Source organism: Podarcis erhardii (genome assembly GCF_964252035.2).
Source record: "Podarcis erhardii genome assembly, chromosome: 15".
Lineage (NCBI taxonomy): Eukaryota > Metazoa > Chordata > Lepidosauria > Squamata > Lacertidae > Podarcis > Podarcis erhardii.
This window is the reverse complement of record NC_138505.1, coordinates 13,202,435-13,225,506: the sequence shown is the minus strand read 5'-3', so window position 1 is coordinate 13,225,506 and position 23,072 is coordinate 13,202,435. Positions and strand designations below refer to the sequence as shown.

At 48.4% G+C, this 23,072-nt stretch overlaps 1 protein-coding gene across 1 annotated transcript in view; it reads left to right on the top strand.

Annotated features, from left to right (window-relative positions):
* Nucleotides 1-23,072, top strand: part of RTN3 (reticulon 3) — a 43,915-nt gene that overhangs the window by 17,573 nt on the left and 3,270 nt on the right. The window contains exons 3-8 of the mRNA XM_081842908.1: nt 5,284-7,287; nt 14,222-14,429; nt 16,380-16,518; nt 21,085-21,154; nt 22,003-22,049; nt 22,671-22,729. Of these exons, the coding sequence (XP_081699034.1) occupies nt 5,284-7,287; nt 14,222-14,429; nt 16,380-16,518; nt 21,085-21,154; nt 22,003-22,049; nt 22,671-22,729 (2,527 nt within the window). The remainder of the gene's footprint in view (nt 1-5,283; nt 7,288-14,221; nt 14,430-16,379; nt 16,519-21,084; nt 21,155-22,002; nt 22,050-22,670; nt 22,730-23,072) is intronic.

Genomic DNA, 23,072 nt, shown 5'->3' with positions numbered 1-23,072 from the left:
AATCAAGGTAGTATTTGGGTTTTGTTTTTCCAAGGGCTGATGTGGAAGATAGGTAAGGTGGCTAGGGTTGCAGTGACATAACCAGATATTATGGCAAATTCTGATGTTACAGCCAGACTATGCCTCAGGTTCACCCACTCTCTTTCCCTCTCCCTCTCCTCCCACATGCCCAGATTCCTTGCACTCTCGCTTTGTGATTCACAACAACTAATTTGCCATGATGTCTTACTTGCACAAGCTATGGGCAATTTGCCTCCAAACTAGAATTGGAAACCTTGCTTTGAACTGATTTCTGGCCTTCAGGTAAGCTATGGTTTGGTGGTGACCGTAGCTTACTCCATTTTGGACATAACAACAAACCATGGTTATTGTAAATTGAACAGTCAGAGGGGGAATCAGGATTGCAGAAGGGAATTTGTGAGCCCAGGTCACAGCTGGCCATGACTAATGTAAAGAGATTTGACAGCTTCGAGCCCCTTTCAAATCTGTTCCTGCTTTGGAAACTTTAACCCGCTGGTTTTCAGGCTCCCTACCCTCCACAAAGGCTCTCCACCCTTATTCGTCAACTGAGGAACCATTGTATATTCCAAAAGATTCTAAAGCACACTCAGTATACTCATAGCACCTACTGGGCCTAGAATGTGTCCAAACACGTCTCTTGAGTATTGCAGTGGGAAAAGCTTGTTCCTAATTAAGGACCCCCTAATTAAGGATACCCTAATGAGGGTATCACAGCTGTCTGGCACACTGTTGGAAAGCCACTGCTTTAATTTGATAGTGTGCCCACAGTCACAAGATCTGCATTTATTTAAAAGCTAGGAAAAAAAGAGCTGGAAATGTGTGTTTGAAAACTGAAAAGGTAGAGAATTTCTGTTTTAATACAAGGGAAAAACTACTGCACTGTACCCTTATGTAAGGAGCCCTCTTGTTGTTAAGCCAAGGTCTGTTGCAGCATGTCTATTTTGAGTAAAAGTTAGTTGAATTCTAGCCAGAGATTATGTCCAGGTGCTGGGTGACTTAATTAGTGCAGATTGAAATAGATTGAAATGATTTGCAGGTGGTTTTTGTTTTGCTTCCAAGTTAGGCAGGCTGCTGTCCTCTGGGCCTGACTTAAAGCTGGTGTTGAAAATTTGAGGTGCAAATACGTTGTGCTACCTGGTCTTGCCAATCCATGTCTCTTTCATTGTGTGTCTTGCTGGGTCCAGCAGGACAATGGAGATAGATCATATCCTATTGTAACATATATGCCACACTCCTGATGTCTTTCTTTTCAGAATGGCCTGAAGGAGATCTCTGAGAATAATTCCACTCTTCGTAAGGCTACTGACTAACGGGGTAACCCCCACAAAAAAATTAGAAAACTGCCTTATTGCAGCCTTCCCCAGCCTCATGTACTCCTTTTGCTGGACTCCCAACTCCCATCCCCACCAGTGAATATAGTGGATGGTTGCAGATTACAGGAGTTGGACAGCCAAAAACTAATGGAGGGCACCAGGTTGGGGACAGTTGCCTTTATTGAAGCAGAGCCCTTGGTGCATCTACCCTGGTACACTCTACTGTGACATCTGTCCAAGCAAGGTTCCTACTTCACTCCATGGAGAATGCCAGAGGTTGATCTTGGACCTTTTACATACATTGAGCATTCTGCTACTGAGTTGTAGGCACTCCTGCAAGTTAAAGAATGTCGATGACGTTGTATTATACCAAGTCTACCTATTGGTCTACCTAATTTTGTGTTGTCTACTTGGATGGGCAGTGGCTCTCCAAGATCCTCAGGAAGTGGTCTTCTTGGCCTTGCTACCAGAATCCTTGGAACTGGAAATGCTTGGGATTTAACCTAGGCTCTTCTGTGTGCAGAATGCAAATTACTACTGAGATGGGCATTTAAATGCCATCATTCTGAGGGTACTGAGACTTACACTATTCAAAAGTAGATGGTAATAAGAGTTTTGAGCTCCGTCAAGTTTGTGAGTAAATTCCCTGCTTCTGCTCATTGTAGTTGCCTTAAAACCAAAATTTCACCTGACTAATCTGTGTGCTTCTCTTGAGCATTAAGACCTTATTCAGGCTGTCCTTGGCTGTAACTGGTGTGCCTGCCAGGCTTGTAGTTGGAGGTGAAGAGGAGCACTTATAGGCATGCAGTTGTTTTTAAGGCTGAGCTGCCTCAGGCAAGTGACATTAAAGTTTTACGTCACATCTGCTGTATTGGAACCTTGTTCTGTTCCTCCATGGCATGATCTTCAGACAGTTCCTCAACAAGACCAGAACTGGGCATTGGGCTTCCCTGAAGCACAGCTTGCCTATTACTACTGACCTTCCCCAGCAGGTATGCTTGTGACTTTCAACCTTTTCAAATCTGGGACCCAGCTTAAGCCTTCAGCTGCAACAGGGGGTCCAGCTTTAATTTAAGGTGTATATATCCCTCCCTCGCTCCCTTCCCCATTGGCATACTTACACATCAGACACACTGGTTTGCCATTTTGCCTCTCTAGAAATCCTGGGAATTGCAATTTGGTGGGGTGGGGAGTCTGTAACACTCCTTAGCACCCTACAGTTCCCATCAGGGGGTGGCAGATAAGAAGTTTTGATAGATTAGCCAGCTGTATAGAACTAGTAGTGTAGGCCAAGGTTTCCCAAACTTGGGCCATCAGCTGTTGTGGGACTCCAACACACATCATACCATGGGTTCTGATAGCTAGGAATGATAGGATTTCTCAGGTTTGGGAAACCCTGGTATAGGCATACCCTCATTCTTCCTCTTTCTTACTGTTTTAAATTGTTGCGCTGCCACCGGCACACATGCACCATGGGGTCTGTCCACCAACCCCAGTAGATCAGGGGAGGGCAGCCTATTTTCTGCTGGGCCACACTCCCTTGGAAGTAGATTGGGGATGATAGACAGAAAGTAGGCGAGGTCAGAGCTAAAGGTGAATGGAGCCATTCCATTTCTTTCTCTGTTCTTCTGCCACCCCATTTCCCCCTGCCTTCTTGCCACCTACGGCCACCTACGACTCTTCCAGTGTTAGAAACTAGGATAGAAAAGCTATTTGCCACATGGCTTCTGGAACCTACGTTATGGGCACAAAAACAAGTCTAGTCACCTTTGCAAGGGTGACTTGCACTACACAGCAGCAAGCCTACTTTGGAGTCAGCTGGGAAGGAATTTCTCCTCCTATGCCCTCAGCATCAGCGGCAGCAATTTTATTCTTGAGTCTCCGTCACCATGCATGGTGACAAGACTTCTCAAAGTGCTCGCATTCTGACAGTCTCCAGTCACAAAATGTTCCTGGCACCTGGCTAATTTTGAACACTGGACTCATTAGCTTTAGGTTGCTTGCCCCTGCACTAGATAGTGAGTTGACAGACCCAACAGGCTTATGCATCATCACAGGGCCTCCTCGGCTTACCTGTGACCCAGGGTAGTCTTGCATGAAAGCGAATTATTTTGAAATTAATGAGATGGGGTGAAGATGTGAGAATAGCTGTTCCATGTTTCAGGAGCGTGTTTCTTTGATGCAATCAAGGCAGTGGCTAAAATGTTTCAGTAGAGAGTCCTGTGCTCAAATGGTCCTCTTTCAAGAAAACAAGCTGTCATCAGGACTTCCCTCCTAGCGCATGTCCTCACTGGCTAAATTCAGAATACAATATAGTAGCACTCCCTTTAGGCACCATGAAAAGTTTCAACTGTCACCTGACCTTTCATGGTTTGAGACTGGATGGATGAAGTCATAACCGTGATATGTTTCGTGAAGCAAGAAGGGGACGTGTTCATGTTCGTTAATGAGGATTTCTTCCCTGCCTTTTTGTCGTTAAGGGCACTTAAGGTGGCTCCATGAGGATAATGAGCAGGAGAAATGAACACCCTTCCCGTCTAGATTCTGTACACAAAGGGGAGATTTCTGCTGTGGACTTCCAACCATTAGTCCAGAATGCAGTTTTTCAGAAGCTCACTTGTGGATGATGCCTTCTGGCTGTAACATTGCACTTGTCCAAGAAACAGCCTGTCACGGTTCCAGCTTTATTTTCCCATGGCATTCTAAGTGTCGGGTGACTGAGAAGAAAAATCCACTGAGCAACTGAAACTCGGTTCTATTGCAATATGTGGGCTGGTGCCCTTAGGCTCTTGGCACACCCCTCCAGTGCCTTTCTCAACCATTGCCCCAAGCCTAGGGAGCGGTTCCCAGTATTGCTCTGTCGTGTCAACCTAGTCCAGAAGCATTGGTAGAATTACCCATCTTAGGGCTCTCTGACACCTAGAAAGGACAGGATAGCTCAGTCAAGGCAGAGGGCACACAACATCCATAGGAAGGATATAGTCAGATCTTAGGTGCACCTAGCCTTGTGGTGTTAATACTCTCCTGAGTTTCATGGAGGGGTCTTTCCCAGTACAGGCTCATTTATCACAGCTATACATTTGTAGAGTTGGAAGGGACCATGAGGATCATCTAGTCCAAACCCCTGTAATGCAGGAATCTTTCACCCAATGTGGGGTTCAAACCCACAACCCTGAGATTAAGTGTCTCATGCTCTACAGGCTGAGCTGTCCCTCAGGATATGATGCCTGGGGTTGATCCCGAGACCTTCTGCATGCAAAGCATGTGGTCTCCTGCTGAGCTACAGTCTCTCTCCAGTTCGCTCTATTACTTGGTGTGACAGTAGTTGGAAGGGCCTTTTTGCTGTGTCCTGTGGAAGCAGCACAGGCTATGGCAAACTAGTAAAACATGCCATTCTTGTAGAGCTTCAGAGTTCCTAGACACTTTGCTCAAGAAGCCCCTCCAAACATTGACAGCTTATCAGAACTGGGGTGCATCTCCCTGCAGCCATGCCACCCTGTAAGCAACCAGCATTATTCTGTTTACATGCACTAATTTGGGTTACTTCTATTCATCCACCCGGCATGCTCACCATTGCACACTTAGATATTTTATTTTATTTTATTTTATTTTGGCTGACCTGAGCTCTTCATCTGCTATGAACTTAACTGTTGGTGGCTTTTATGTTCCTGTGGATCATAATTCCCCTGTGAAGTGGCTCCCTTGTAAAGTCCTATGGGTGACAGTCTCTTGCATGTTTGCCAAGGCAGATGTTTCAGAGTCTTGTCTCCCTAGTTCTAAGAGCATGTTGCCTGCTTGACTGTGAAATCTGTGACTGCTGCTCTTTCCCTTTTATCCCGTTTGTAAAATGGGGGCCCCTAGATGGGTCTGTGTCTCTTCTTCCATGTGTCCCAACAACTTGGGCTTCCAAGGTTGCAATTTCCTCCCTCCCCTGTGTTCTCTTGATCAGCTGGAGCTCAAGCTGCTTTTTTAGCATATTCAGGAAACCAGAGGGAAAGAAATGGCAAATCCACACCCTCAGATGTAGGAAAAGAATTCGTAGATGGCCAAAGTCAGGACCACATCTATGGGACCAGTGAAGGTTTGGGAGCAGGGCCAGTCTCTGTAGGATCCACTGGCCTAGAGGAGTCGTCTCTCTCTGTTGGATCCAAAGTTCACATCTGTGACCCGGTGGTACAAGCTTCTTCCTTGACTCATAATGACTTTAAGGGAGGTGTTGCCCTAGATGGAAAAGTTGAGCTGAGTAAATGTGACCAACACAAAAAACCAGCTTCAAGTGGAGAGTCCAAATTAGCTTTGCTAACCAACCCAAAAGACAAACCCGAGCACTCTCCACCCAGAGTTGCCTACTCTCATTCCCCAACATCCCCAGTGGTAGCTGGTGAGGCCGTTGTGGAAAAAGATTCCCCTGAGTCTCCATTCGAGGTCATTGCTGACAGACTGGAATTTGATAAGGAATTCAAAGATGTCCTTGCGAGCAACTCCAATGATATCGGTAGCAACTGGGTAATGCACAGCGAAAGGGAGCTCCTCACAGACATCCCAGAAGACAGCGTGTGTGAGTTTCAAGTGAAGCCACGGGGCGGGAGCCGAATTCCACCGGGGCCTGGCCTCTCACGCCAGTCTTCAGGCACAACGGCAGCACTGGAAGAAGTGTCCAAATGTGTCCGTGACTTGCACAGCTTCACGAGCGAGCTGCTCAACTGGGATATGATTCCTAAGGATCTGGAGGACAAGCCTGATGACTTTGGCAGCTCGGGCTTCTTGCCATCGCCTACCCGAGATTCAAATGGTGTCGCTGCTGGGTCAGTAGGTGGCAAGGTGGAAGCGAGCAAAGCTTCCAGCCCTCACCAGCCCCTCAAAATCAGCATCCACCAAAAAGACAGCCCATCTCCAGTGGAGAAGGATGAGAAGCAGGCCATAGTCGGTCGTGAGGTATCTGTTGTGAAAGTCATTCCCACCGCTGCAGCAGAGCCGAAGGCAGATGTCCGCTGGCCAAATTCCAGCCTACCCGAAATGGCTGATGCTGACAGCTCTGGGGAGTCAGACGACACCGTCATAGAAGATGCTACCGTGATTCCAGCCTCCCAAAATGAGACTGCTGCAGAAAGCAGAAAGCCACTCCCCAAGGCACTTGACTCTGTCAAGACAGCGGTTGTACATATAGACGACAAAGGGAGCAAGCCACGTAAACCCAGCCCAGAAGGCGCAATTCCACCCAAGGCCCTGGAATGCAATTGGGGATCCATTGATGACTTTGAAGCTATACAGACCAAGACAAATGTTCATGGGGAAAGCCCAGTCGCTGCTTCTCTGCCGCCTAAACAGCCCTCTCCTGGCATACCTCCTAAAGCGGGGCAGGAATTGTGCACTTATGGACAGGACCTACTTGGGAAAAGGCCCAGGATGGACGGCCTCCCCTTGGACAATGTAAAAGAGGCTGTGTGCCCAGACTCCCTCAATGGGGAGAACTTTATGGGCTTCATGAAGGAGTGCTTGAATTCCAAAGGGAGTGAATCTCCGGATGACGCTGTTGAGACCTTCTCGGAAGCAGAGCTAAAAGCAGCAAGATCCGAGGTGGCGGATCCCCATTCACAGCAGCCACCAAAGGTGACTCAAGACTTTGAGCAAGAGCACCTCACCATCAAGGCCCTCAAAGAAGTCGGCAGGAAGGCTGAGACAGAGAAGCAGCCACTTCCACCAAGCAAGGTCTCCGTTTCTGGAGGGAAGCGTCCTGGGCAGTACTGCGAGGTACCCCCAGACCCCCGAGGTCCTGTTCAGAAGTCTGCCCTGGAGAAGAGACCCCTCTGCCTTGAGCAAGCTGTGGACGTGAAGCTGGCTTCTGCCCCTGCTGCCCTTGGCGGGCACGACATTCCCAACAAATCTTCCCAGGCCCCTCTTCCCGAGCCTCCTATGCTACATGCTATTGCAAAATTACTGGCTGAATTTTCAGGTAAACACACTCTTTGGTTGCTGCTTTTTTATGCCTTGCATGTGTGGCCCTCTAAATACCAATATTATGTTAGTTTACCTCTACAGGGGTGACAGTGGGCCCCTCATAGATACCCTAGTTTTATAGCAGCCATGCCCCTGCAATTTAGTGTCATCAACCTGCTCTGCGTTCATCAAGGACGAGATTCCAGGAGTACGTGAGGGATCTGCAAACTTGAAATATGTCTAGTCCCTCTTAGTGCTACTGGCCCTATTTGAACTCTATATTTCTTCAGGGGAGCGGAGGTGTGTAACCTTGTGCTTATATGACTTGCTTAACTCCCCAAAATTGTAGTAGAAAAAAAATTACCAAAATATTACCCCCACCACACCCAAAACAGTAACAACCACACCATGGTACCTTACCTAAAACAGACCACAAAATGCTGAGCAGTAATGGGAATGAAGCAATTGCTTTAAATCTGCATTAATCTGCATATGAGAGAGAACAAGGATTTTGGTGGAGGGGATGAAGTAGTTCATAAATTATGTCCCCCCCCCCTCCAAATTGCTGAATATCAGACAGAGAAATTTGGGAGCTCAATTGAGCTAAGTTGTACCTAAGTTTGTATGTGCAAGAGTCTCCCATCTTACGCTCACTTACCTAGGAGTAATCCCCATTGCCCTCAGTGGGGCTTACTTCTGGGTAGATTCTGTATAGGATTGCAGGGTAAATTCCAGATTGTGTTCCACTGCAGCTGATGGATGTATAGCTCTGCAGTATGAATCACTCTCATGTTACAAGGTGTGTGTCTGAACTCACACGCATGTCTAGAACTCATGTGTATTCATTTGCATATCCCCAAGACTTTTAGATAACCTTTTGCTAGAGTAAGGAGGGAAGGTGGGCATTGGCCTTCCTCTCTGCCTGTTTGAAAAGATGCTGTAAGAGTATCTTTCTGCATTTGGAGGTGGGTGTGGGTGGGGAGAAGTTGTTGCTAGGAAGACTTCCTCCCAGTGAGGGAAATCTCAGCCCATCACAACCCCGGGGAGTGCATGTTGTATTCCCACTGCTCTCCTTTGTTCACCAGCATGGCTTTTATGGGCTTGATACCAGACAAGCACAACAGAGGGATTCTTGGCTTCTGCTCTGTTTGGGCTGCAGGCTTCAATTTTTGCAGATGCTTTTCCTCTCTCCCTTTCTTTGTTTTTATTTTCAAGCTGAACTGCAAGCAGAGGGGTGGGGGTTAACGAGAGGCAAAACCCATCATTATTTTTATTTTCCCCTCCTCTGTGGGTCAAGGAGCAAGCAGCCTGAAAAGGGTTTTTTATAAACTTTCATCTTTGGCGAGTTGCCAGTCGCCCATCTCCCATAAAGAGGGAGTGGCTCTCCCATGTCTGAACAGAGAGAGTGTTGTGCTGAGTTTTAAATGCCTCCTCTGTGCTGCTGCTCCTAGGAGGGGCCCTTGCCCCATGGTGGGCCACATGCTTTGCATGTGTAAAGTCCCAGGCTCAATCCCTGGGGTAGTTCAGGGGATGGCAAGACGCTTTGGCTGCATAACGTCCCAGTTTGACAGTCTCCAATGGAAAGAATCTCTGGTTGCGGGGCTGGAATCCTTGGGAACTGCTGCCACTCAGAGCAAGCAGTACTAAGTTAGGCTAGCCAATCCAGTCTGACTTGATACAAGGCAGCTTCATGTTGTCATATTATGTGTGTCTTACTTGCTTGGGCATTAGGGCAGCACCAAGTGATACTATATTGTTAACTCTGCTTTTAACATGTTCTTGTAATATTATTGTGTTTTTTCCCTTGCTTGTAAACCAGTTCAGGACTTCTGAGTTAGGAAGCCATATACAAATTTATTGAACCTCAACCCACACCACAATTTCCAGGTGTACAGAGATTAATGTATTTTAAATGAGAGAGAACGCTGGAGACTCATAATATTTGCTTTATTTCCAAATATGAATAAGACAGGGTGGGGGCCTTTTCAGAGTTGTCTCCTACCCCATAGGATTCCCTTTCAAAGGCACAACTGGTTCTTTCAATTCAGCGAGCTTTTAAAGACTGTTGTTTTTCCCTTTTGCTTTTAATGGCAGATATTTATGTATCTGCTTCTGGTGGCATTCCTTATGGCATTTCTAAGATGTATTTTGCTCAGTCCTGATTAATTTTATATCATACTTCGTTACTTTTTATTTCGTTTTTGCATATATTTACACCACCCAGATAATCTTTTAGATCAAGAGTAATATAGACATGTTTAAATAAAAAAAAAAAATAGATAATACAAGTAGAGGCAAAGAGACACATCTACAAGGCAACTGCCGTCTCTGCTTGTCTCTTCCGCTCAAAGAGTGTTTATTGCATTCCCCCAAACCTGATGGATAACTTCGTTTCAAAAAGCACACAAGTTCTGTTATGAAGAGAGCATTTCTTGCCACCGTCGGGTTCCCACTAGCAAAATCTCAACCAGCCTTCCTGGACTGTTATTATTAGCCAGCAGTCTGCCTAACAACAGGAATGGTGAGCTGAAGGGCACTTCTTTAGCCCACTTCACTTACCACACAGGGGACGGGATCTGGCTGCCTAATTCTGTTTCCTGGTAGTCATGACATGGAGGAAGTACAAAAAAAAAACCCCTCTGAGAATGGGGGCACTGCAGCCCTTCTGCAATCCTTCCTCGAGCTGTGCCTCCCCACCCCACATGGAAGATTCAAATAGGCATCCCCTGCTCTCAGTCTTCACACTTTGCCTCAGAGTCATGAGAGCTAGCAACATCTCTTTTTTAAAAAAAAAATGAGCGCTAAGGTTCTGAGAGTGCTGCAGTACAAAACAGCCCTGTTTGGCTGCCTGCTTGGCTCTTCACAGGCTCATGAAAAATGCACGCTAAATGTCCCAGAGGGTGGCGAGCAGAGCTTAAGGCTTCCCAGCAGCCCCTTGCAGCAGACTAGTAAACACGAGCAAGAGAGCGGCGAAATGGGAGAGACGCTGACAGGCGTTTTTCTTTTCCGCTCTTCCATTCCTGCCTTATTCGACGCTGTGATTACTCATCCATCACCTACCCAGCACCACCGCCACCCCCCATCCACCTCCCCTTTTGATGCATTTGCAGAAAGCATCATCGCCAAGATGTCTGCGTTGATGCTGTAGCAACCCACACTTCCAGCATCTCTCTTGTGCTGTGTGTATGTGCGGGCTGCTGTTTTTCCTTCATACCCTTGCTGTGGGCAAGCGACCCGTGATCGGTTCCTTTGTCCTCTTTCTGTCCTGCAACCTCCTCCCACTTCTGCCTGTTTTGACAGCTAATGCATGGGGGGGGGGGAGATGGGCAAGGAACTCGGCCAAGCTGTTGCAGCAGAAAGAGCTTTTGCTGGGAGGAGGGCAGCCAGTCTCCCTCCTCTGCTCCTGCCCCCTCAGAAGCAATGGGGTTCTGCCCTGAACCAGTTACCTGCTCTCCCTCTTTTGGTCTTCCTGAGGCTGTAGTGGGAAGGTGCAGGGCAGGAACTGGCTGTGCTGGCTTCTCTCCCAAAGTTGCAAATCCACCCACAACCCTGATGTGCAAGTGTGTGTGTGATATATATATTTGGGGGGGGGGGTGATCCTGAGAGCAGCCAAGCGCAGTGTCTTGTCTGAGGCAAACCCACCTTCCTTTATCCTCTCCTGGGCTGGGGCTGGGAGCCAGGCTTTGTCTTGAGCTCAGCAGTGTGGCCTGCAGCCAGCCTATCGGGAGAGGAACTGGTCTCTTTCCATCAGCCCCCATCAGCCTCCCTCCTCTCTCTCTAGAAGAATAAACAGCAGGGGGCTGGCCTAACGCCATTTGCTGCAGATCCAAGGACTAGGGGCTTGTCCTCATGGTGTGGGGCAACAGTGCCCCCTTCCTAGAGGCGGCTGGGTGTTACAGGCCAGAACCGCACAGTAGGGGGACCATCTCTACCACCTTTGACGCAGGCGTCCGCCTAGGTGGGTGAGACCCTCATTTTCAAACCTGGTACATCCAACGAGATTTCTGTGCCTAATTCCTGAACTGGATTCCTTCATCCTACCAGCAGCAATCGAACCTGAGCATCTGTTTCCAAAAGACGGTTTAATTTCGCTGCAACAACCAACTGATTTGGAAGGCGGGCCGTTAAAATATTGTAGAGTCTAGGTGGGGAGGCTGTGTTGGACTACAGCTCCCATCATCCTTGACTGGCTGGGGGCTGATGGGAGGTGGAGTTCAGCGACATCTGGAGGGCCACAGGCTCCCCAGCCGGGCTGTCATTCTTTAGGAAACTAAGTCTCCACAGCACTTGCTTTTGGGAAATACCCTGTAGGAACAAGGAGGGGGTTAATCCCAGATAAGTTGTGGCAGGGAGTCGGGCTGTGACTTTGCCTTGCCAGACTAACTGCAAGGTAAGGTAAAGGTAAAGGTACCCCTGCCCGTACGGGCCAGTCATGTCTGACTCTGGGGTTGCATGCTCATCTTGCTTAAGAGGCCAGGAGCCAGCGCCGTCCAAAGACACTTCCGGGTCACGTGGCCAGCGTGACGAAGCTGCAGCCGGCGAGCCAGCACCAGCGCCGCACACAGAAACGCCGTTACCTTCCCGCTATAAAGCGGTACCTATTTATCTACTTGCACTTAAGGGTGCTTTCGAACTGCTAGGTGGGCAGGAGCTGGGACCGAACGACGGGAGCTCACCCCGCCGCGGGGATTCGAACCACCTACCTTACAATCAGCAAGTGCTAGGCACTGAGGTTTTACCCACAGCGCCACCCGCCTCCCACAACTGCAAGGTACTTTTGTGTTAATGCACCAAGCCCTAAATGACTTATGCCCAAACTACCTTAAGGATGGCTTGATTCCTAATTCTCCACCTCAGTTGCTGAGCTCCTCTGATGGGGGCACTTCTGGTGATTTTCCCACACCCCTGAGTGTTGGTTGGCTTTCACTAGGGGCTGAGTCTTTAGTGTGTCAGGCCAGGCTGCCCTATGGAACTCCCTGCCAGTAGAAGTTCAGCAGGGACCATCCTTCCTTTAGACGTCTTTTGAAACTTCTCTTTTACATTTTTGGGTTTTAGCCTTATATGTTGTACTCTGCCTTGCTGTATCTTTTTTTATGAAAGTGCAGATTATAAATGTGTAAATAAATTAAATATATCGTTTTGGCTGTGCTTTGGACAAGACTGAGCTCGGTCAGTAGAACATGAGACTCTTAATCTCAGGGTTGTAGTTTTGAGCCCCACATTGGGTGAAAAATTCCTGCATTGCAGGGGGCTGGACTAGATGACCCTCGTGGTCCCTTCCAACTCTACAAAGCTATGATTCTAGGATCTTGAGCAGGGGAAGGGCTGAATGTTTATATTTAAAAAGAGCTTTGGTAGAAACAGAAAATACTCAGAAATTTTGAAGCCATGCAGAAAGGTGGTGTATGTTTGGAAAAGGGTAGAAATTTGTTGCAGGGGGTTTGAAATATATGTACACCTATTTTTATCAGTTGTAGATGACTGCTTCAATGAATTAAGCCTCACTTAGCATATAAAATAGTATTGCAGGTCTGCCATGCAGGCCAACAAATGCTAACGCAAACAATGTAGTGGGTGGTTTCTTACATACAGTGGTACCTCAGGTTACATATGCTTCAGGTTACAGACTCCACTAACCCAGAAATACTGCTTCAGGTTAAGAACTTTGCTTCAGGATGAGAACAGAAATCGTGCTCTGGTGGCACAGCGGCAGCAGGAGGCCCCATTAGCTAAAGTGGTGCTTCAGGTTAAGCACGGACCTCCGGAACGAATTAAGTACTTAACCCGAGGTACCACTGTATAGTAATGTCTCCCAGCCCCCTTGCAACTAGCTGAAACCAAGTTACCATTTTAAAAACCGTTCCTTAGAGATCTAGGGAAAATCTCTTAGCAGTCCCCCACACTATGGAGGCCACCACTGAACCATATTTTTCAGTGATGGTCCTTAGGTGTAGTTCAAGCAATTGAGATGGTTTGTTAAGATAGCAGTCCTAGATGTGTCTACTTGGGAGTAAGCACCATCCCCACCGAGTTCAAGGGGACTTGCCTCCAGGTAAGACTGTGTGCACAGGTTGCAAACTTCCATCCCATTGAATTTGATGGTGATGGTGCTTGCTTCTGAGTAGACATACAGGATTGCAAGAGCTTCATGTCCCTGCAGATTGCATTTATATTCATAAAACAGATTTATATCCCACTTTTGTCTTTTTGAAAAGATCCTCAAGGTGCCTACTAAATCTGGTTTTGTTTTGCTGCAATAAATTAAAGTATATGAGAAGCTTTCAGAAACAGCCAGGTTATAAATAACTGTTCATTTGGTCCACAGTATCCTTTTACAGAAGTTGCAAAGCAGCCCAAGGGTAGCAGGAATGGGGCCAAACAGGCCTTTTTGAAAACTGCATTCCACAGCAGTGGTGCCGTGATCACCCAAGCCCTCTCCTGTTAGCCACCTGCCATCTCTTTGTTCAGGGGTTGCCAGCCTTTTTAGGCCCCATGGGCATATTTGGATTTTTGAGCAAGTGCCACGGGTACAACCCCTCTGGACAATTCTTTCCCCATCTTTTAGATTGGCCCTGGGAGAGAAAACAGGTGTGTGAGAGCATGTTTGCTTTTCCAAGGAATCCGGGTAGAAGTCATACCCAGTAGAATAAATCTGAGCCTTGAAAAAGCATAGAGCTGAAAGAGGAAGTGAGAGATAGTGCCACTCTTCCAACTTCCTCTTCCAGCTCTATGCTCTAAGGGAGAAAAAGATAACCGTCCTCGCCATCTCACGACCAAGGGGCAGTGAGGGGAGCAGGGGCCCGAGAGGCTTCATGGATGCCTTGGCTGCTGGGAGGATACAGAGAAGGTCCTTGGTTATTGCCCTTAGAATTGCACGGCCTGGGTGCTCTTCTTGCAGCAGTTTCCGACCCTCTCCAGTGACCTCTTGTGCTCATTTCTCTCTTTGGCAGTGCGCGATCTGGTCTTCTGGCGGGATGTGAAGAAGACGGGCCTTGTCTTCAGCACCACGCTGATCTTGCTGCTCTCCCTGGCTGCTTTCAGCGTCATCAGCGTCATCTCGTACCTCATCCTGGCACTCCTCTCCGTCACCATCTGCTTCCGGGTCTACAAGTCTGTCATTCAGGCTGTGCAGAAGTCTGAAGAGGGGCATCCATTCAAGTGAGTGGGCTTGGTTCTCACCAGGTTCTGTTTAGGCCAAGTAAATTTCCATTCTCCCTTATCCTTTCTGAAAAATGGCCTGCATGAACTCGTGACCATGAGATCAGGTAGTAAATGCTAATATTGGATGTGAAGAAGTAAAGGCAATTGCATGGAGGGGGAGAATTCTTTGGCTAGCTGTCAACTGTGAGAGCTAAATGGAGCCTCCAGGTTCAGAAGCAGTGACTACATACATGATTATACTAGAGGCATGTAGTACAGGAGGGCTCTTGCTTCTAGGTAGCCTAGAAGCAAGGTATGAGAGTTTATGGGAAGTTCAGAGCATTTGTTCATCTAGTGTCGTCTACTCCAGCCGGCAGCAGCTTTCCAAAGTCCCCAATTGTTTTAACTGGAAATGCTGAGAATCGAACCTTGGACCTTAGGAAGGTACATTGAAAGCTCAGCATTGTCTCTGCTGATTGGCAAGGACTCCCCAGGCTTTCAGATGGGGGTCTCCCCCAACCCTAACTGGACTCACCAGGGATTGAACCTGGGCGAGTCTGCATGCAAAGCGGGAAACTACCCAGAGGAACAGGGGAAGCTGCCTTAAACCAAGTCTAACCGCTGGTCCATCCAACTCCGCATTGCCCACACTGCGCAGCAGTCGTTCTCCACGGTTCTAGGCAGGAGTCTTTCCCTGCCCAGTTAGCCCTGTCCTGTGATGCCAGGGATTGAACGGGATGTTCTCATTCGCTCTGGCCTTTCTTGTGTACGCTCTTGTCACTGAGCTGCAGTCCCTCTGCATCTAGCTCTAGCCACTGTTGGAAGGAGTTTGCAGGACTTGACAGATCCTCTGATCCAACTGGGCTCCTTTTTAAAAATAGCTTTTTCCCCCCTTGCTTAATCAAAGGCTTATAATTCAGCAATGTATTAAAATGAAAACTGAAGAGGAAACTATACAATTGCATTAAAATGAAATACACATTCGAGTTGTTGCATTCAGAATCCCTGGGGGAAATGATTATTATTGGTATGATAAATAGCATGTCCATTAAAAAAAAATGTTTATATATATCAAGGTGTTGTCATACGATATTCTCACTTGATGCTGAAAAGTCCAAATAGTAGTGTGTTTCACAGGAAGCATTTGAGCATTGTTGTCTCTATAGAAATACATTTTTGCCACGTAGTTGAAAATGAATCCTTTGTTTGTCCTCTAGTATACTGATGCACCGCCAGCAGCGATGAGCCACTTTCAAATTGGCAGGAGTAGGTCCATCAGGGCTCTTCTTAAGGACTCACTCTTGTTAATTTAAAATTGGCTCATCGTTGATGGCGCCGCATAAGTATGGAGTGCCCACTGGAGAAGTCTTAATTGTTGGTGAACCATTTCTCTCCTTCAGTCATCAAAGGGCAGACTTAGTCCTTTGCTGCTGCTGGGAGGGCAGGCCTTCATTTGCCACCTGAGGGTAGAGAGGACCCTGCCTTGTTCCCTATTTGGCTTCCTGGGGAAATGAAGTCAGCATCAGCCCAACAGCCATGATGGAGTTTAATAAAAAATTGACCTACTCTACAGAAGGAAGGAACCTGCCATAACATGACTGGCAGGCAGTACTGGAGAGCCAGTGTGGTGTAGTGGTTAAGAGCGGTAGTCTCGTAATCTGGGGAACCGGGTTCGCGTCTCCGCTCCTCCACATGCAGCTGCTGGGTGACCTTGGGCCAGTCACACTTCTCTGAAGTCTCTCAGCCCCACTCACCTCACAGAGTGTTTGTTGTGGGGGAGGAAGGGAAAGGAGAATGTTAGCCGCTTTGAGACTCCTTAAAGGGAGTGAAAGGCGGGATATCAAGTCCAAACTCCTCCTCCTCTTCTTCTTCTTCTTCTTCTTCTTCTTCTTCTTCAGAAGTGTTTGTTGCTATCTGGTGCTTCAGTTTTATCCACAATGTGGCTTTCTGCCCTTTTCCCCCTCCCAGAGCCTACCTGGATGTCGACGTTGCGCTCTCCTCTGAGGCTTTCCACAACTACGTCAGCGCTGCTATGGGACACATCAACCACGCCCTGAAACTCATCGTGCGCCTCTTCCTGGTAGAAGACTTGGTGGATTCGCTGAAGGTCAGTGGAGGGTCAGATTAAGCATACAGTGGTGCCTCGCAAGACAAAATTAATTCGTTCCGCAAGTTTTTTCGTCTTGCGAGTTTTTCGTCTTGCGAAGCACGGTTTCCCATAGGAATGCATTGAAAATCAATCAATGCGTTCCTATGGAAACCGCCTTCAGACCAGGTCCGGGGACACTCTGTCCCCCGACCTCTTCTGAAGGCTGGGGGGGGGGGACAAGGGCTTTTCTTCCCACCGCCAGCCTTCAGAAGGCTGTTCTAAAGGCTGGCGGTGGGAAGAAAAGCCCTTCTCCCCACCTCCCGCCCCGCAAGCTCCGGGGACAGGAGGGCTTTGGTGCCGACCCCAGCATTTTAAAAGCCCCCGGGACAGCGGAGGTCTTCTGAAGGCAGGCGGTGGGCAAAAGTCTTTGCTCCCCCCCACCTGCCTTCAAAAGCCGTCCAGGATAGCGGAGAAACGCGCTGCCGAGAATGCTGTTTTTGTTTCAATCTTTGCAAATTATTGATAAGATGGATTGTTTCAAGAGGTGACAAAGAGATATTTCTAGATTTGTCTGGCAGGGCAAAAAGCCCAGAATAAAATTTAAGATACTTACGGATACTAAAGATAGAGGGGGATTTGCCCTGCCAGATTTGAAACTTTATCCGCCACTTAATGGATCCAAATGGTTTCCAGAGAGTGGTAGGGGATGCCTTATCCCATGTTGATGGCCTTTCAGCTGATTCCCTGGTGGCCCGCTGGAATGCGGAGTTAACCAGGGCTATCGACTGTCTGGCTCCGAAGCGCCCTCTCCGATTGCATGGAGCCCGGACAGCTCCGTGGTTTTCTTCGGAGCTGAGGGCGATGAAACAATCGCTGAGACGGCTAGAGCGTCGGTGGCAAAAAACTCACTCCGAATCTGACCGGACACAGGTTAGAGCTCAACGTCGAGCCTACCAAGTGGCGATAGCGACGGCGAAGAAGACTTTCTTCACCGCCTCTATTGCATCTGCAGAAAATAGTAGCAGGAGACTTTTTCAGGTGGTTCGTAATTTAACGGAACCACCTTTACCACCGGGGCTTTGTAAAGACCCCAAGATCTCCTGCAACGATTTTGCAAAGTTTTTTGCAGATAAAATCACTCATATTCGGAAGGAGCTAGACACCACCGTGGGAGCAGGGCTGGGGCGGGAGAGTGCTAGAGCTCTGTCTGGTCAAGTTGCATGGAATCGATTTCAATCCATTACCCCCGAGGATGTGGACAGGCTGCTTGGACGCGTGAAACCAACCACCTGTCTCCTGGATCCTTGCCCATCCTGGCTAATAAAAGCAAGCCGGGAAGGGCTGGGCGATGGGCTCTGCGGGGTGGTGAATGCTTCCCTCTGTGAGGGAGCATTCCCAGATCTGCTGAAAGAGGCGGTCATCAAACCGCTTCTTAAAAAACCATCTTTAGACCCGGCCAGTATGGCCAACTATCGCCCAGTCTCAAATCTTCCATTCTTGGGCAAGGTGATTGAGCGCGTGGTTGCTGAACAACTCCAGGCACGCCTGGAGGATGCGGACCATTTGGATCCCTTCCAATCGGGATTCAGGCCTCATCATGGGACTGAAACTGCCTTGGTCGCGCTGGTTGATGATCTCCGGCGAGCTAGGGACAAAGGTGAGAGCTGTTTCCTAGTTCTGCTGGATCTCTCAGCGGCCTTTGATACAATCGACCATAACATCCTTCTGGACCGTCTAGAGGGGCTGGGAGCTGGGGGCACTGTTATACAGTGGTTTCGCTCCTTCCTCCTGGGCCGTGTTCAGAAAGTGGTGGTGGGGGATGAGTGTTCAGACCCCTGGGCCCTCACTTGTGGGGTGCCTCAGGGTTCCGTCCTCTCCCCCATGCTTTTTAACATCTATATGAAGCCGCTGGGAGAGATCATCAGGGGGTTTGGACTGGGTGTCCATCAATATGCAGATGATACCCAGCTCTACCTCTCTTTCAAATCAGAACCAGTGAAGGCGGTGAAGGTCCTGTGTGAGTGCCTGGAGGCGGTTGGAGGATGGATGGCGGCTAATGGATTGAGGTTGAATCCTGACAAGACAGAAGTACTGTTTTTGGGGGACAGGGGGCGGGCTGGTGTGGAGGACTCCCTGGTCCTGAATGGGGTAACTGTGCCCCTGAAGGACCAGGTGCGCAGCCTGGGAGTCATTTTGGACTCACAGCTGTCCATGGAGGCGCAGGTCAATTCTGTATCCAGGGCAGCTGTCTACCAACTCCACCTGGTACGCAGGCTGAGACCCTACCTGCCCGCGGACTGTCTCGCCAGAGTGGTGCATGCTCTAGTTATCTCCCGCTTGGACTACTGCAATGCGCTCTACGTGGGGCTACCTTTGAAGGTGACTCGGAAACTACAACTAATCCAGAATGCGGCAGCTAGACTGGTGACTGGGGGCAGCCGCCGAGACCACATAACACCGGTCTTGAAAGACCTACATTGGCTCCCAGTACGTTTCCGAGCACAATTCAAAGTGCTGGTGTTGACCTTTAAAGCCCTAAACGGCCTCGGCCCAGTATACCTGAAGGAGCGTCTCCACCCCCATCGTTCTGCCCGGACGCTGAGGTCCAGCGCCGAGGGCCTTCTGGCGGTTCCCTCATTACGAGAAGCAAAGCTACAGGGAACCAGGCAGAGGGCCTTCTCGGTAGTGGCACCCGCCTTGTGGAACGCCCTCCCATCAGATGTCAAAGCGATAAATAACTACCTGACATTCAGAAGACATCTTAAGGCAGCCCTGTTCAGGGAAGTTTTTAATCTGTGATATTTTAGTGTATCTCTGGTTTTTATGGAAGCCGCCCAGAGTGGCTGGGGAAACCCAGCCAGATGGGCGGGGTACAAATAATAAATTATTATTATTATTATTATTATGAATCAGCAGCCTTCTGCTGGTTGAAGGAATGGCTACTTCTTGAGAACACAGACATCTTAGATCTTAAAGGTTATGATAATGCATTTGGATGGCATGCATATTTGTGGTACGGCAAGGTTAAAGTTCATAAGGCTTTTAAAAACCATATTGTCAGGAAAGCATTGATTAATGTGTGGTTGCGCTTCCCTACTATCCCGGACCACTTTTAAAATGCTGGCGGTGGGGAGCAAAGCCTTTCGGCCCCCGCCGGCCTTCCTGGACCTCTTCTGAAGGCCAGAGGGGGGGCGAAAGGCTTTGCTCCCCACCGCCAGCATTTAAAAGAGGTCCCCGGAGATTTCCCTATGGGCTTTCTTCTTGCGAAGCAAACCCATAAGGAAATTCGTCTTGCGGAACGACTCAAAAACGGAAAACTCTTTCGTCTTGCGAGTTTTTCGTTTTGCGAGGCGTTTGTCTTGCGAGGCACCACTGTACTTAGTGTGCTACAGACAGTGCTCGAAATTAGCCAGGCGCATTTTGCACCTGGCTTTCAACCACTCGTGCCCAAGTGAAGATGCCTGGGCACCCACCATCTGGAGGTGCATGCCTAGAGATCTTTAGGATCTGGAGTGTTTTCATACACTAATACTCCATTCCTGTAGAATTCTATCAGTTATATTTTATCTGCACAATCTGAATGAATTTCAGGAATCCAAATGCTTTTTCTGTGCAGCCAGAACAGGAGCAGTCACCCTTAAGAAAAAGAGGTTGGAACAGGCCAATGGATCAAGTGACTTTTCTTCTTTTAAGTTCTCATGGTTCTTAACCTAGCTCAAGGCTGTCATCTGAACTAACCAGATGTTTTGCTGAGAATCAATCACAGTCGGTCCATCATTTGAAAAATAAGACTTTAGAGCTATCTTGCTCAAAAATGGCAACTAGACATTCTGTTTTTGTAGCTAACCTTGGTTTAAGGAACTATTGGGCGCTAGCTTATATATATTTGAGTTTCTAACACTGGCTACAGAGCAGGGGACAGCTCCCGCCACAGTGTCATTGGAGTGCCTGTTGCTTTGAGCTGAGGAGGAAGGACGTGTGCTTGTTTTCTCTGAAACTTAAAGCAGGAAGGTCTCACCATGAGCCCAGAGATGGGTAGCAATGCCACGCTGAGTCAGGACCCACTGGAATGCAGCGAGACTGAATTCCGCTTTTGTAGTTAATCTGAGGTCAGTGTAGAATTTGGAAGAGTTCCTGTCCTTTTCTAGGCTCAGGAAATGGTAGAAACCCCCCCCCCCGCCACAGCCCTCTTGCAAAAAGATGCGCTCTCCTGTGGCGAGTGGCCACCTTTTTTGAACCTTGAAAGAAAAGGCAGAGTGAAAGAGTAGGGTGAAATAAGAGAGGGAAAAGTAACAAGGGATTGGCATAAGCAAATGCTCCGCTTTGAATGGGAATGAAGGCTAAGGGGCAGAGAGGGGGAGTCATTGTGGGAATGACCACCGAAATCCAGGTAGGCACAGCCATCTACATCAGTTTCTGCAGCTGTCCTAATAAATGGGGCACCACAGCAAGCAGGCTGGTCCAGGGAGGTCAAAGAGGACAACTTCACAGGATCCCGTGCTCCAGCGTGGCCTTACTGATGCATTGATACTATAAACAGCCTCGGGTTTTTGCTAACAGTGTGCCATCCTGTTTTGCCTGCAGCTGGCAGTTGTCATGTGGCTGATGACGTACGTTGGTGCCATCTTCAACGGGATCACCCTCCTTATCCTTGGTAAGACGCAGTAACGATAGATGCCGTGGCATCGGCAGCCTGGCCCCTCACCAATCTGCAGTTATATTTGACCAGGGAAATCTTAAAGCATTTGCCCTGTGGAGTCATACTCTAGGTCCAGCCAAACCAGGATCTTGTTTCATACAGCGAACAGCAAGATGCTTCCAGGGAGCCCAAGGGCAGGATGTGAGGGCCAATATCCTCCCATTTGCCCACCAGCAACTGGTTTTCGTTGGCAGATTCCCTCTGGTTGTGACTGATAAAGAGTCTAACCTAGCTCTAAAAGAGGATTGGACAAATTCACGGAGGAGAGGAGAGGTCTGTCAGTGGCCATTGACATATCTTGTGGCAGAGAGTTCCATAATTCCATAATTAATTCCATAATTCCACCAAATTAATACAGATTTCAAAGGCTGCCTGTGTCTTGAGGAACAGGCATGTCTCATAGGAAGAACATAAGAAGGTGCTGTGAACTGAGTTAGACCCTTGGTCCATCTAGCTCAGTATTGTCTACACTGGCTGGCAGTGGCTCTCCAGGGTCTCAGGCAGGGTCTTTCTTCGCCAGCCCTACCTGGAGATGCCAGAGGTGGAACCTGGCACCTTCTGCAAACAGAACAGATGCTCCTCCACCACTGAGCTGCAATTGTTTTTGGTCACTCATGCGCTGTCCCATTTTTAAGGCCTGGGTCAGCCAGGGTCACAGGCACAGCGAAACTCAAAAGAGTGAAACCTCCAGATTCCATCATGGCTGCCCTTGCACTATGCAGCCCATCTGATCAGCCTGCCCCAGTTGTGTGACCCATCTTGCCTGCCTTGGTGACCTGTGACTTGCCTTTGTGTCGTTTCAGCGGAGTTGCTGGTTTTCAGCGTCCCTGTCGTTTATGAGAAATACAAGGTGGGTAACCTGGAATGTGAGCTTGTGTTGTCTGGTCCACAGCGGGCTGCTTGACTGGTGCTCAGGGGGCGGGGGTGGGGTTAGGCAGTGTGGAACAGTGGGCCCATCTTTGGATGAGAGATGATATTTATTTTGGTGCCATGTTTCTTTGGTCAGGGGCTTTCCACAGAGCAGGCATGAACAGAATTTATCCTGTATACTATTTATATAAAAAAAAGACCTGAGTGTTTTCCATAATAGAACTTGGAGCTACGAAAACGTTCATTCAGCGAGCACAATTACAGTTATGCACTATATCCAATATAATCTAGCAGAGCCTCTGTCAACCTAGCGCCTTCAATATGTTTTGCCCAACAGGCCATACAGGCAGGGGCTGGTGGGAGTTGTAGTTCCAACATCTGGAGGACACCAGGTTGGCAAAGGCTGTTCTAGCAACATCTGGGCAGGTGCAGTTACCTATCAAAAGAGAGAGAGAGAGGTTATGCTGGGGGGGGGGTGTGAGATGCCCTTTGTGTAAGAGCACAGTTGCACATGGCAGCCCTGGTTAGAAATTCACAGTGGTCTTGTGCAAGTTGGTTCCCATACACCTCTTCTAATTACTTTTGGTTTTTTTGTTCCTAGACTCAGATTGACCATTACGTTGGGATTGCCCGGGAGCAGATCAAGTCAGTTGTAACAAAGTAAGTCCCATCAGAGTTATTGGCAGGCTTCAGTATTTTGACTCTTGCCATGTGCAGCCCTCTGGGAAGTGTGGTGAGCAGCCAGACTTCAGATGGGAGGGTAAGGCTGGGGGGGGGGGCCATCTTTGTTGTAACCTGCCCTGGGACCTTGGAGGGGGGGCAATTAAAGATAATTAATAATTGGGGCCAAAGCAGCAAATCACCCACCCTTTCCTGGCTGCTGCTCATCAGACTGTAGGGTGACTTAGCTTGGTCCTTGACAGTGTTGGACAGTGTTATTTGTTCTTTGGTTATGTTATTGTTTGTTTAATTATTATTGTATTTGTCACTTTTAAAAACCAGT